This window comes from Pyxicephalus adspersus, chromosome 7 (assembly GCF_032062135.1).
Source record: "Pyxicephalus adspersus chromosome 7, UCB_Pads_2.0, whole genome shotgun sequence".
In the NCBI taxonomy this organism is placed as follows: domain Eukaryota; kingdom Metazoa; phylum Chordata; class Amphibia; order Anura; family Pyxicephalidae; genus Pyxicephalus; species Pyxicephalus adspersus.
The window spans coordinates 74,885,936-74,901,286 of NC_092864.1; the positions used below are offsets into that span (position 1 = coordinate 74,885,936).

The 15,351-nt window shown below is 37.8% G+C and overlaps 1 protein-coding gene across 1 annotated transcript in view; it reads right to left on the reverse strand.

Annotated features, from left to right (window-relative positions):
* The window catches only part of LOC140336131 (multidrug resistance-associated protein 1-like), a 66,170-nt gene that overhangs the window by 45,007 nt on the left and 5,812 nt on the right, over positions 1 to 15,351 (reverse strand). Inside the window, 3 exon segments of the mRNA XM_072419186.1 lie at positions 2,391 to 2,528; positions 3,264 to 3,389; positions 4,501 to 4,677. Of these exon segments, the coding sequence (XP_072275287.1) occupies positions 2,391 to 2,528; positions 3,264 to 3,389; positions 4,501 to 4,677 (441 nt within the window).

Consider the following 15,351-nt stretch of genomic DNA (forward strand, 5'->3'; position numbering starts at 1 on the left):
AGATTGAATCTCAGAATCCAAGAGTGCATCCTGGCATGGCTCTACTCGGCTAACCACTTGCAGGATTGGCACTACAAAATGACATCTGTCCTTGGTCCTTGGCTAACACCTTCTGAGATTGAGCCTATATAATGACAGGAGCAGTGCTCATGTGGTTGTGGACCTAAGAGCAACTGGCCCTGGATTTGTCATCAAGGGGCATCCTATTTGAACAATCCCGTACCCTTTGCATGGTGGTCCTTTCCACCATTGGGTGCAGAAGGTAGTTTGTTTTGTGCCAAAAGAAAAGGGGGCTATGTGCTTTTTGCCTCTTTCTTCTTTGACAAACTAAATTCCAGAAAAATTTATATGGATGGGAGGGGGCCCCACACATGCTCCTAGCCATCATCACTTACCCAAGATTGTCCATATACTATTAAAGGGTCTGGATTTGAAACCCCCCACCCATATCATATAAAAAAAACACAATCTTTTACCTGTCAATGACAGTCTGTCACTTACACTCCAGCCTATGTAACTCTTACACAACCCTTGTAACTGTTTCCTGTCACTCTAGCACTATAGTCACTATAAACCTTGCCACTGTCACTCCAGTCCTTGTCATTTGTCACTTTAATTCATGCTTATTTATTAATATAATAAAAACTTTTGTTCATTTTTTTTCCTGGCATATTTATTGAATTGTTTTTTAATTGTTAGCAGTGATGGTCAATTACTTTTTTGTGCTGTAGGTTTATACTTAAGTCAATAAATATTTCCTGTTTTTTTTAGGTAAAAGCACATTCTTCAGTTTATATATTTAGATGGTTTATATTCAAGTATACACAGTATTTTCTAAAGGGTAAATCTGTGGAATAAACCAGTTGTTTGGGATACACAGTTAGCATTAGAGGTATAAAAAATCAATTGTGTTGCTCCATCTACTATCCTGAAATTAGGAATACATGCTGTTCCTTTGTTTGTGATGGGTGTAACAACATGTAAAACCTTTTTTCAAAAAAGTTTTTTCTCTGCTGCATTGCATTACATATAACCAATCATATTCTGAAGGTTTCAAAAAAACTATATATTAGGTTAGTACAATAGCAAATAATGTATCAACTGCTATAAATGATCCCGGACTAAGTAAGTAATATAAAACATTCATAGTTTGCTTTTTTTTTATTTTCAGCTGTATTGTTTTTAAATGATTTTAAGACTAGGCAGATATTTTACATTGTTCTACCTGTGTACCCAAGCATATCTAGATGTCTCAACAAGCCTGGAAATCTATACCACTGAAAAGGATGATTAGTATTTGTAAACATAAAGGATTTGAAAACATAAAGGATATTTGTAAACATAAAGGCGCCTGCTCTACCATGTTTTATCAGTTTCGCCCATCTGACCAGCCAATCAGGAAAAAGCCTCTTAAACATCACTGGCTATTTAGCTAGCTTAGACACAGCATTCAGCATTTGTGCAACGTGTCTCCATTAGTGCTGAACCCCTAGCTCTGCTGAGCATTTCTTCTACACCTGTTGATTAATTCAATGTTTCCCTGTCCAGATCCAGTGTAACTCCTTGTTGCCCAGTTTGTTGTTTCCCAGCCAGTCCCCTTGTACTGTCCGAATGTTTCTCTCTGTCTGTGGATATTCCGGTGTCACCTGTGCCTCCTGTTGCTTCCAGTGTCTCCTGCATTCCCTGTGTCTGCAGTGGCCCCTGTGTCACTGGTGTCTATTTCCTGGATCCCTGGTATCTGTCTCCTGGATCCCTGGTATTTGACCCCTGGCTTGTGACCTGACCACTTTTGCTTGCTGCCTGCCTTGACCCCTGCCTCCCTTAACATTTCGTCTGCCTCGTGACTTGGTACTGTGTATTATCCTGCCCACCCTGGTGTGCCCAAGAACCGCAACCTGGCAGTAACCAGTAGCGCAACATCCTTACCACTAGAGGCTCTGGAGAAAACCTGGGTACCGCTTAGACTCTGCACCTTAGCCCTTCTCAGGGTCCACACCACTTCTGTGCAAGCCAAAGCGCCTCCTAGGAGCCCTCTCTCCCCAAGTGTGACACATATACTTCGGTTTAGGGTTGTGATTTTCAAATAATAAATTATTATAAATCTATAGAAAGCACATATAAAAAGACAGGTGTTTCACAATTCTCTAAATGAAGGCAGTTGCCAAGTGTTAGGTGCAGAAAGTAGGGAAAAACATGCCAAACAAAAATGCATGAAACTGATAAAACCTGGATGTTTTCCATAGAAAGTGTCCCTGGTCTTATTCACAGAAGTAAATTTCTATCCCTATTTTATTAAATAAAATCTATTTTCAAACATTCATTCATTGTTTATTTAAATTTATTACACATTTTCCTTTTTCTGAGTTTAACATTACTAATTTGGTATTTACCTGTGAAATGGCAGTTGTGATCTTAGTTCGGAGCTGGAAGACTGAACATATTAAAGCCAAAATCCAAAACACCAACAGGAGAGCTGATGACCGCACACCTTTCATTCTCTCATATTGAATAAGACAAGTGGCAAGAAGCTGGCAATCAAAAAAGAAAAAAATTAATAAATGTTGGTATAAAAGGAACATAACATTAATAGTGAGAGGCCTGAGTTAACAAAGCTAAAAGCTTTGACTAGTTCAGTGCTTATGTCTAAGAGAAAGAGCTCCATAAGCCCTATTCAGTGATAGTTTATTGCTATGTGTGAACATGTTGCTATATCAAAAACATCCAGCATAGCCTGGATATTCCTACTTAAGTATAAGGTAAATACTTGATTTTCCTTCTTGCTACAACACCAGAGATTGATATATTCCTGTGTATCTATCTGTTCTTCAGCTGGAAAACCAACACTTTCAGGAGATTTAACCTCTTGGGTTCATGCAGCTCTCACTGGTTCCTTCTGCTGACCTCTACATATTACAGGATACACGGCGACATAAGGATCAGATAGCAAAATCACACTGTGCTGCAGGAGACCCAGAAGACTAACTATCCCAAAAATGTTGGCTTCCGAAAGGGACTTTGGGGGACGTTATTTTAATATTGAAGTGATGTGCAGTGGTAGGGGAGCAGGAAGGGAGTAAGTACACGGGAAGTATTCACCCTATACAGACTCATAGAGAAGAAAGCAGCATCTCTGTGCACAATCCTTTCTTACTAGAATACTAATTTCTTTAGAATACTAAAATATTTTCTGCAACGGAGACCTTATAACACCCCTTGTAAAACTACAGCTATGGTACAGAAATCAAGGTTTTCTTTTTTATTACCATTGCGGCTCCAACTATTAATGGACTGATCAGGAGCACTGGTGGTTCTGGGGTATTATGTGTCATGTTCCACACAGTGTAGAAAAGGTCTGTATAACAGATCAATGCCAGGAACGATGCAAGACACTAAAAAAAAAACACAGTGATTTATAAAAGCAGTAGAAATCCATTTACACAAAAAAGAAAAATACAGAACATGTTATACTATTTATTTTTTTTATATATTTTTGGCATGATGCAGCTTTACTTTTCCTGTTTTACAAACTATACAGCATAAACCGTGTTTATATTACAGCCAAACCTTGAGGGATGGGTACAACTTGGAGCTAGCTTCACATGAATACTGTTTTTATATTTACACTGAACCCAGGAGAACACCAAACAGAGAAGTGCAGGTCAGCTCCTATTCCCTGCCTGATCATTCTAGTAACAGTCCTGTTTACAGGTTCATTGCCCTGCATAGGTTTTAGACACACAGAGCTGTTTTATGAACACAAAGGAAGGCAAAAATACACATTATGTTTTATTGCTTAAAGTTAAATGGTTCAGCGATGGAAAGAAGAAGCTTTGTCCTTGACAGATTCTAGTAAATTCGAGGCTTGATTTATTTTACAAAGCTGTCACATGTGATTATGATAAGGTAAGGGGTTATTGAGCTGCAGAAAAAGAAAATACTACAGTAAGTTAAAGATTGTAGAAAGATACTTCATTTATATGACCTTACACCAAATGGTATATATCTATGTTACTAGTAGTCAGGTCCATTAACAACCAGAGCAACAGTTGGGGCAGCCAAATGTCTGGGAAGGTGCAAACCACCAGGAGCCACCTGGAAATCAATGCTCCTACTAAATGCATTGATAAGTTTTAGAAAAAAAAAAAGATTAATACCCATTGCCCCTTTATTAAAGGTGAACCAATCAGATTTTAATAAAAGTACTGACTAGTGGTGTATGTAGCTATAATGTCATACAAACTTGTGGCTATAGATTTCTCAGTTAGATGAATAAGTACATTTACAACTAAACTCTAAAACTGCCTATAAAGTCAAAGTAGTGTAAAACAAAGTTGAAAGACCTTTTGGTAATGGATCTATAAACATATAGCAATGCATACAAAAAACACAAGGTGTACTTTATTTTCTTGTTGCCTAGAAAATTATGCTGAGAAGTGAAACAACTTTTTTACATTTTCAAGAAGAAGCTATAAATGGAAAATGTCAATGAAGAATACCTACAGTCTTTGCTTTACAAAGTAGTGACATCCTTATGTAACCTCGGCCATGGCATATCAGGTAGATAATGTAGAATGGAGAAGAGATAAATAGATAGAAACAGGGTATCCAGTACAAAACAGTTTTATGGAAACACCAGGAGAAGTCAGGATTATTCGTATTCCATGTCTGATTTACATCCTGCCAAAATAAAACACAATGTTTTGGAAATGCCATATCAGTCACATATTAACACCAGATACTGGACAATAAATGTTATTATTATTTATTATTATAAATTTTCATAGAAAAAAGGCACAGAATATACCTTACAAGATTCAACATATGAGATTTCTCAGATACCTTTTTTTAAATGCCAATTAAAACTTTAACATTTAAATGCTTATTTTTTCAAAATTATTTTAGAAACTTAAACGAACTAAAAAATATTACATTTAAGCACTACAAAAACTCTTGTGGGCTTGTGGGTAACTGTTGTGTTTTTTATACCAGTGAGAAGTCTGGGCTTAAAGTAAGTATGAAAACCCAACAGGGGAAAGTAGGGAATTCCTGGCAACAATGAATTAAAAAGTTTAAAAGTAATTTTATTAAATCACATTACAAATATGTACACACATTATACACTAACAGAATAAAAACCCTGATATGGTCACTAAGGACACCACACCACAAATGAACAATTGTCTGCTATAAAAAAAATAATTCTTGTATACTGACGCGTTTCACAGCTGAAACCATGTCTTCATGGGAAAGAAAGCATCAAAGTAGGCTAAAACCCAGTAGCCTGAGTGATGGTAAGGCATAAATCACAATACACCACAGTGCCTGTCAGCTAGAGGTACAGCATCTATATAATATTCTAGTATTGCTCTAGTCTGGAATGGCTATTTGGGAAAACTTTTACCCTTGCACTTATGCAGTCTTTTCCTGTGTTTGGGGTGTTGTTGGATTGAACTTACATGAACTTATACTGCTATACAGAGCTGATGACATAACCTTTGGTGGTTAACTAAAGCAACTAAAGCAAAAAAAAAAAAATCAAACTTAATCCTGCATATCCCTCGATGGCGCTGGATCCTTCCTCGATCCGGTCCTGCATTGTCCTGGAATTCTTCTTCGTCCCAGCGCAGAAGTAGCGCCACCATCTTCTGTCTTCTTTTTCGGTCTTCTTGCTACATCACCTAAATCCTGCACTGCGCAGGTGTGGGGTCGGGTGGCGTACCCTGCTGTAAAAGGGAAATAAAGAGAGCTCTCTCTCCCCTAGACTTAGGAGCAGTGGCTTGGATATTTGTCCCCTCAGGCACTCCGCCACTATCATTCTCACCTCATACATCCGCCACTTTGAAAATTTGGCGCTCTATGAGAGATCACTTCTCGCTCCCTTCTATCCCTTCCCCGTTCACTTCCCTGTTTGATAATCCCTCTTTCTCTGTTGGTCTACACCAAACCATACTAGCAGGATTTACCAGGGACCATTGGCCATTTACTGGACTCAAGCCAAGGTTCTTTTATCCCAGCAGACCCAAACCCCACACACTCGCTATCTTGGTTGACGTTCATGCAAATATCAAATTTCTGTAAATCCCTGCATCTCTACCCGAACACACACAGGCCACTAACTGAATTTGAAAAACTTTGTACCCAATCTGTGCCTCCTCAGCACCTGGTCTCTCAAGTTTACAAAATTCTGGTTGACTATTATGACTACTCCTAAATTTGTTCCTACTTGGCACAGAGACCTGGGACATGAGATTGCAGAGTAGGACTTGCTGTCAGCCTTTGAACTTACACATAAATCTTCTGTACGTGGTTATACCCAGGAGAAACATTTCAAAATTCTTTCTCCTTGGTTTAGAGATCTGGTTTCCCTTCATCTTATGTTTCCCTCTGCGTCAAGCATTTGTTGGAGGTGTGGGACAGAAGAGGGAGACTACTTACACATATGGTGGTCGTGTCCGACTCTGCAACCGTTTTGGGAAGGGATATTTACCATCTGCTCTGATTTATATGGTGTTCCTCTCCCAGGAAATGGCCCAACTCTCTATAATGCCTAACCCTCCTGGGTTTTAGAAGAAAACTATACATTGCCATTTATTAGCGGCTGCCCGCCAACTTATCCTGCTATACTGGAAGCAAGCTTCTACCCCTTCTCTGGCTCTTTGGGTTGACAAGGTCAATGATAGAAGAAATAAGAGCATTTGATAATGACTGTATGGATAAGTGTGTTGCACGATGGGTGTGTTGGGAACACTTTAGCTCTTCTTCTACACTGAAGAATAAACTTGGTCCCATCGCCCCCCTCCCCAGTTCACTTTAGTTCCAACATTCCCATTAGGAATAATTTCCTTTCCCTCTTTTTTCATCCTGTCCTTTAACCCCTCTTACCCCCCCCCCCACACTTTTTTTCCATTCAAACTGTTACCCCTCTATTGAAAAACCTCAGGCTCCCTTTGGATATCAGCTTGTTAGAGGTAAACATGCTTAAAATATAATAGATGCTCTACATGTTGTGATGTTACTACTATGTGCCCTTTCACGATGTCCTACGTTTTTTTTCTTCCATCTCCACCTCTTGTGACGTCGAGCCTTTGTTTGCAATTCTTTATTTAATTCTTTGTTCCCTACATTTAGGCTTTTGTAATTATGCGTTATTTTGTACTCTAATTCTTTTTATATACAAACATAATCATATATTTACCCATAATAAGAGAGAAGATGCCAATCTTACGCACTGCACATGCGTAAGATTGGCATCACTTTCCACGTGAAGAAAAAGCACCTTCCGTGTCAATCAAGACTGAAACAGGTGGTGTTGTACCCATTTAAAAAAAAATCTGATTTTTTTACTTAATATAAAAACGTTGTAACCTTTTATGTAAAGTAAAATTATTGAGTTGAGGTCCACTTTAAAATATAGTTCTGTGGTAGAAGATTTGTTATGGCTACACAGGACAACTGGATGACAGTATTTTATAACCATTCACATTTTTATACTGCTTTAAAACTGAAGTCCTTGGCTTGTCATGCTTATCCTGTTTCCACAACAATTTTAAAAATTTATTTAGGTTTGTTTTTTTTTCTATTCTCTTTACCACTGTTAACCAGAATAGGCATATAATAGTGATAAAGAGAAAGCAAAGATTTACATCATAAAAGATCATTTTTTAAAGGTATTGACTAAAATTGGTAATTCTTCCTATGAACACTTTATAACCAGCAATAATCTATCAACCAACCTTGAAAGTTTGCCCATGCATACAGGACAAAGATTTAAGTTTTAATACATTTTGCAGGACAGTCTGCTGAGTCAAATACACATTAACAGCAGCAATATTACGTTTTAGTTAATTGGGTTGTGAACCTAAATTATATTGAAGGTTGAATTGTTAGCTTTTTAAACTTAAAAAAGTTACCCCCTTCCCCAGCTTTTTAAACTTGTTGTAGTCCCCAAAGTCTCAATACCACAGGTTCCATATTTGCTCATATACCATAGCCCATACCAGCCGGAAATAGGAATGGAAAGAAAAGAAGGAAAAAGGAATGATATCCTGGATGTATGTTTTGTGAAGATGTGTGCCTCACTACCCTCTAATTGTAGAACAGAAGTACTTAAGTCATTTATGGGTGTACGACAAGCAGCTGCAGACTGTCATTTGATATTAAAGCCATACAAAATAATGATCTGTACCAAACTGTTCATTTAAATGCTCGGAATACAGGTGGTGTACAAAAAAAGCACATAAAAAATTATTCTCTTGACTGGATCATAATTACAAACATAGCTGCAGAGGTAATGATTTTAGGCTGATTGTGCCAGCTATTAAAAGGGTTATTTAAAAAAAAAAAACATGTGTGACCTATAGGAAACTTGTAGTAAAATTCCAACCTGATTGTGGGTCGCTAAGAAAGAAGTAAGAATATTTATTGTGTTGAAGTCTTTAATGTGCCAGCATATAAAAAACACATATTAACTGCAAATGAAGCTACAGTAGTGGCCCCAATATGAACCTTTATATAGTCTTTAAGTAAAGACCTTTTATATATTTTTTAGGTACATTTATACATTACTAAATATTCATCAATATATTGGGGCTTATCTGCTTCGAAAATGGTACAATTACTATTACACAGAGTTCAGTACTAGTATTGTAGCATTTGAAAATGATTGTGAGATTGTTGGGTGTTTCCATTATTTTGTCCACTCCCTGTAATTTTAAAAACCACTGGTTTGAGATGAATTGTTAACCTATCCACAATAAAAGGTAATGAGTTCATAGAGTTTATAAAAACTCAGCAAACCAGTTTAGGCAGTGTAGGAAACAACATCTTGGTTCAAATCATTATCCAAATACATTTCTTTTGTTTTAGATTAGGGTATGAGGTAACACAGTAGGGGATGAATTAACATTTCCGTTATTTATTTCCATATGTAACCTGCAATGGGAAGGGAAACTACAGCCAGCCAAAAATATAAATATATATTTATATATATATTTCTTCATTACTGAAGAGATGTACTGCTTTTTATTGTTGTCTGGTATCAAATACTAAGTACACTGCATTCCTGTAATCATATGTATCATTCTACTATCACTTAGCTTTCACACTGTGAATGCACAGTACAGTTGTCCCTGGGTTAAGGACATCCAACATATGGACAGCTCCTAGATATGAATGGGGCTTCCCTGCTCCCTTGTGTGCAGGACGGAGGCTTGCAGGGGTGGTTTGCTTGACTTGCAGAAGAAATCTTTTGCTAAACACAGCTGAGGTTGTGGGTGATATTAAGGACTGAGCTCTTTCTACAGCCTCTTGTAACTCTTTAATGACCAAGACAAACTCTGCAGTTATTTTAAGGTATTGTAGCATAAATGGTTTTTACATTATTTTTTTTATATGAATTTAGAGCCCATTTATTTATGTCACTGTTTAATGGTATGTTTTATTAAGCTGATGACTTTTTGCAAATATTAGTGTACATACTAGGTGTGTTTGAATTTGTTTACTTGTTGTCTGAAGCTTGTTAAAGCTAAACTGCTGTCAGATAAAAACTGCACCTAATATGGCATTAATACATGGTTTAAAAATACATTTTAACTATTTTTTTAAAGAAAGAGGAATAACAGATAACAAATTTGGACACGTACAACAAAAATCTTCCAGAAAAGCAAAACAATGTGCCATATCCTAATATCCACTCAGACCCATTGTGGCAAATGCCAAAGATTGCTCAAATGAGAATAAGTCTTTTAATATGTAGCCCACAAGGGTTTAATTCTGGAGGTAAGTTCATCCATATGCATAATATTGTTACCTGCAGAACAACTGAGAGGGGAACCTTCCCAATACAGGGAGATACATGATCTGGCAGTGTTAACAAGATGCTTAGCTAATGTGAGGTTGTGGAATTCTTTAGTGGAAATTATTTATAATGTAATAGGTAAAAGCTGGGCCCCCCTGTATGCACAAACTGTCCCCCAGACAGGACCAGAAAATATGCAACACTGGGCCACCTCCCTATTACATCTCCAACAACTGCAGGAAACATGTAATGAAAGTGTTCAGCTATTTCATACCAACATGACACAATTTTGTACCCCAGTCAATAGAACCTTAAGTTTTAAGAGGAGAATCCATTCTTGCTATGGTGGGATAAGTGCAATCTTCAGTTCAGATACACAGCTCTGTATAAAAGAATGTATATGGTCCAAGGGAGCAACACTTATATGGAAAATAAAGAGTGTTGTAAGTCCCCTCATTACCTACACAAAACAACTCAAAAGCTGTCCAGAAATGTAAAAAACAATATCACAGAGGAAATGAGGGCAAGAAATTAGTCAATTGGATCTTCAGTTGTGTAGAAAAAATGTTGCAGAAAAGAAAGCTTGGCCATAAAGAACCAGCAGTCATGATGTAATCATAATGTTATATTCTGCAGACCTGGGGTTAAACAACATGGTAAAACCTAGGCCATCAATCCCAGGAGAATCAGAAATATTAGGAATGGTGCAGTTGATAAGTTGTGCCTAGAGAGAAACTTAATGCAAATATGCCAAGAAGGGCCAGTAGAATACTGGAATAAATGGGATCATTTAGCCATAGCAAGAGATGTAGAAGAATCTCACTGAATGACTGCTCAACCATCACTCACTGTTCATACTCTGAATGGTGACACCAGTCCAATCCAAAATGTAAAGCAAAAAAGTAGACTGACACATCTAGAATCCCGAGTCCTCCTGCCAATTTAGGGTGAAAGAGCAGGTTTTAATACAGTCAAAGTTAAGGACATTTTTTAGGTCATATGAAGTTGAAAATGAAAGTTGAAATGTGAAAGTTGTTCCTTTAGGACACCTAAAGGACCTGAACAGAGAGCTTCCGAAAAAGATACAAAATTGTTGGTAGTATAATTATTTTAACAATAATAAAACAACCTAACCCTGTGAACCTGCCGGAAACCACTGCCCAAAATCTCATGTTACTGTATTTGAGGGTCCCCACAGCACATTTAAAGGGTAATGACTAATGCAAACATTGTTGAATATATGGCAGTGGAGAGACAATAAGTGCCTTTAATTAGGAGTTGTTTATCTTGAAAATCAAAAGGGACCCATAAAGACTGGCTAAAGAGTCTTGGCTGGTGAGCTGGGAGGAGGTCCAAGGTGAACTTACTAGAATTGATGTGCCCCATCAATCACCTGTGATTCTGACTCCTCTGAACACTCCTTAATAAACTTCTAACTATATATATATATATATATATATATATATATATAAAAGCGTTTGGTTGGATGATCTAGTCCGCTGGCAAAAGCGAGGTCTCGCCTGCCTAAATTCGCAGATTACACGCAAACCACTACACTAAGCGCACAGCTACCCCTGAGGAAGCCTACAAAGGGCGAAACGTGTCGGGTAACAAGGCTGCGTTCAAAAAACACCTCTACCTTGTGTTCTTCGTACATATGGTTTGCTCCATGCCACACAGGAATGATAATACCACTAATTAGATGATCTATGTCTAGCGTATTGGTACTGGACCTCAAGGAATGAGGTCATACTGAAATATTCTGTACAAACAAGCAACTATTGTTTATTTTATGACTATGTAAAAATTTTTGCCAAAAAAGCTCTGCCTGTCTTTCATGTTCACATATAAATACTGTATTTTAGGGTTGGCAGATATCCTGCTTAAAGGAACCTTAATTTACAAAAATATTTTTACACACACGTCCCTAGGACCTCTTTCAATTTTCCAACTAAGGAGGGAACTGTATTTGTTTTTAAGAAAAAGAGATTGTCAAGGTATATAGGGACTTTCTGTGCACCCCATTAACCTAGAAACCTGTATCATCAGGATTAGCCCATATGGAATATATCAAAGGCTCCAGGGTTGGAATGAAGGTAAAGGGGGAAAAAAGGCAGACAAGAGCACCATTAAATATGGGTAAGTAATCTAAAAAGTAGCCATTCACTATGATGAAGAAGGATGACAGCAAATAGCTCCCACCCCACAAATTCCAAGGTCTGCTTTATAAATATCCAGTCTACTTGGTCAAAGGCCTTCTCGGCATTAGTAATAATATCACTGAGATTGACCTTGGCCAAGCAGAAGTGCTACAAGGCTTTATTCACATCTGAAAATGACAGCACCTGCACATGTTATGTACATTGGCCTTAATTTAATAAAGTTCTCCAAGGGTGGAGAGAATACACTTTCATCAATGAAGCTGGATGATCCAGCAAACCTGGAATGGATCTGGTCCAGGATTGAAAACGTTTGCTAACAAATAGCTAATGACTTTTATGGAATCCATTCCAGGTTTGCTGGGTTACCCAGCTTCACTGATAAAAGTGTATTCTCTCTAGCCTTGGAGAACTTTAATAAATCAGGGCCTATATCTCAATCACTATATCACTGATAACTGCTTGTCTGTATTTCTCAATTGAACCCAATTAATAACCCCGGTAGTGTTGTCTATTGCCTCCCTTGATGGCATAAACCAAACTTGAGTGCAATGTACAGGCTTCTGTGGAATATAGACAAAAGGTTGGATGCTAAACTTCTGGCGAGAAATTTCAGGTCCTGATTCAACAATAAAATCAGTTTTTAACTGTAACACAGCAAAGAATATCTACTTCTTAGAGAATTTGATGATATGAGCCTTAAGTGCGTCTAATGACAATGGATCATTGGTTATTAAAAATGAATGGGTCAATAACAAGTGAGGGATTACGATGCACTAGAATGTTCGTTAGTAGGGAAGGATCAGGTCATCCAGGTCAGGGGCCCTATCAGTCAAAGTTGCTTTTATTGGTTAAGGAAGTTTCATGAGTAAATGGGGGCCTCAAAAAACTCCATCTTTAGATGAGGAATGTGCTATTGAATAAGATAGGGGTGTGCAGAAGTAGACTGGGGAGAGGGAGGTGGCTATGGTAGATATTATAAAGCTCCATATAGAAACATATTTGGTGTGGAAAAGTTTTTGTCCCTACTTACCAACCATCCTGTTGAAAATTGAGTATTTTCTAGCATTTACCTACTGTTATTAGAAGAACAGTTATTAGACGTCAGTTTTTTTTCAAACAACAGTTACAAGCTCCCTACCTACATCCCTATCTAAACACCTAGACATGTACATTCTGAATTAGGTATTGACATGCTGCACAACAGATTTGGTAAACAAGGGGCCCTTTAAAGAACTTTGCTGGTTATAATCTGCTTTGGCAAGGTTTCACAAGCACAAAGAAAAAAAAAATAGGATTTTAAGGACATAATTGTATCCATAACTTGCTCCCTCAAAATAATTCAAAAAGTGTGTGCCTGGTTAACCTGTGACAAAAAATGTTTCACAAGATCTCTTATAGTTTAATGGGAGTAGAAGGCCTTGGCCATGAATACAGAATGCAGTTACCTAATTTCTGTCAAGATCTGCTCATAGTAAATATTTAATCCGTGTTAATAGATCGTCATGCTAGCATTGTTTCTGATTGAGCACCTTGCCTATTTCAGCACTGGATTTGGCTAGTGTGCTACAATCTAAGTTTTAGCTGCTATGTATTTTCTAGTTCTTCATCAACCTGAAAATAAACTGAAGACCATTTTATATAAATATATAAATTATGACTCCTGTATCTGATTGCAATACACCTTTGTACTTACTGGATAGGGATACAATTCTGCTTATTACAAGATACATAACATATAAGAAAGCATAAACACAGATTTAAAAGATGTAATGTTGTAATACAGGATATTAAGAATATTTTGAGATCATGATAATAGATTATTGTTGGCGTTTATGTATCGACTGTTTATTGATATACTATTGCCAAACATTGAATTTCATCATAGAGGATTTTCATACTGCTAGTGTGCTTAGGCTACATACACACATCAGATGATTCGCGTCCGATTAATGCTTCAGGGCTAATGTCGGACGAGAATCTGGCATGTGTATAGCGCTCGTAGGACATCTCTCATGGATCCGTCCTGATGGATCCATGAACGACAGACAACTGAAATGCAGGTGAAGGGGAGAGAGCACAGAGGCGAGCCGCTTGTTCGTTCTCCCCCTCCCCTCTCTATAGAACAGAACTGCGCTGTATGTACAGCACTCATTCATGCATCTTTCAGTCTTTTGTCGTTGGAAAGGATCGTGAAAGAACGCGTATAACGTGTATACACAGCCTTAGTTGGCATTCTAGTCATAACTACCATAGTAAATTTTAATAATTCTTTTGAAATTCCATTAATGACTGTAAAGCCAGTAAAACAGAACTAATATGTTGTTAAGAATGTATGTGATATAACATTTGTAATAAAATCTCCCTAGCAACACAGTGAAAGCGTAATCCTGTAGATTACAGTGATACCTCTAATGAACATAATTTGTTCCAGGAATCACTCTTGTTAGACGTAAACTTCGTTAGCAGAAACAAAACTAAAATACAGCTCAAAACAGCTCACTGTGGCTGCAGTTTGCTACATCCACACATGCATTCCTCAGCCAAGTCCAAAAATCTTTGTTAGGCGAAAAATTCATTAGCAGTCTCTCGTTAGCCGAGGTATCACCATATTCTATAAGTTAACAAATGGAACTAGTAAAGGTAACCCTGTATAAAACACAGAGAACTTTCCCTGTGTAGTATGTGGTGTTACAGTTTCCTGTTCTGTATAGGGAACTCTTTAAACCGTTGATTAACAAAGTACAAAGAACAGTGAATGGCTTGCCTTAATAACTACACAGGAGAGTAGTACTCTCTCAGTAATCTGCAGGAGCAGATACCTGTATACATAGCTGTAAACTGCCACTAAAAGGCTAGTTGTTTAAGGGCAACATGTGTCAGAATAAAGAGAGCATCAAATGGATCTATTCCTGCTCATGGAATATCATACATTCTATATGTTTGTCAAACTGTGTAAATCAATGATGGAAAAGGATCAGTGGTCGTCAACCTTTTTGGTTCCGCGGACCAAAATCACCGGCTCCTGACCGCGCATGCTCGGGAAGCAGGATGTCAATCAAAGGAGGAGAATCCTCCCTCATAGTGACATCACTGTGACATAGCCCGCCCACTCTCTCATCGCAGATCTAAGCCTGCAATGGGAGAGTGGGCGGGTTATGTCCAGTGACACAGCCAGCCCACTTCCCTGCGCCTGGGACTTGTATGGGGCACCGGCCAGAGCCACAGACTCCCAAAATTTTCTTGTGAACCACAGGTTGGCGACCGCTGATCTAAGTGATCTGATAGAAAATAGACTTAATAGAATGCGAAGACAATCTACAGATTCTCAAGCTAGCAGAATACTTGCTTGCATTACATAGGAAAATGCTATAGCAGTCTATTTCATCGAGAATT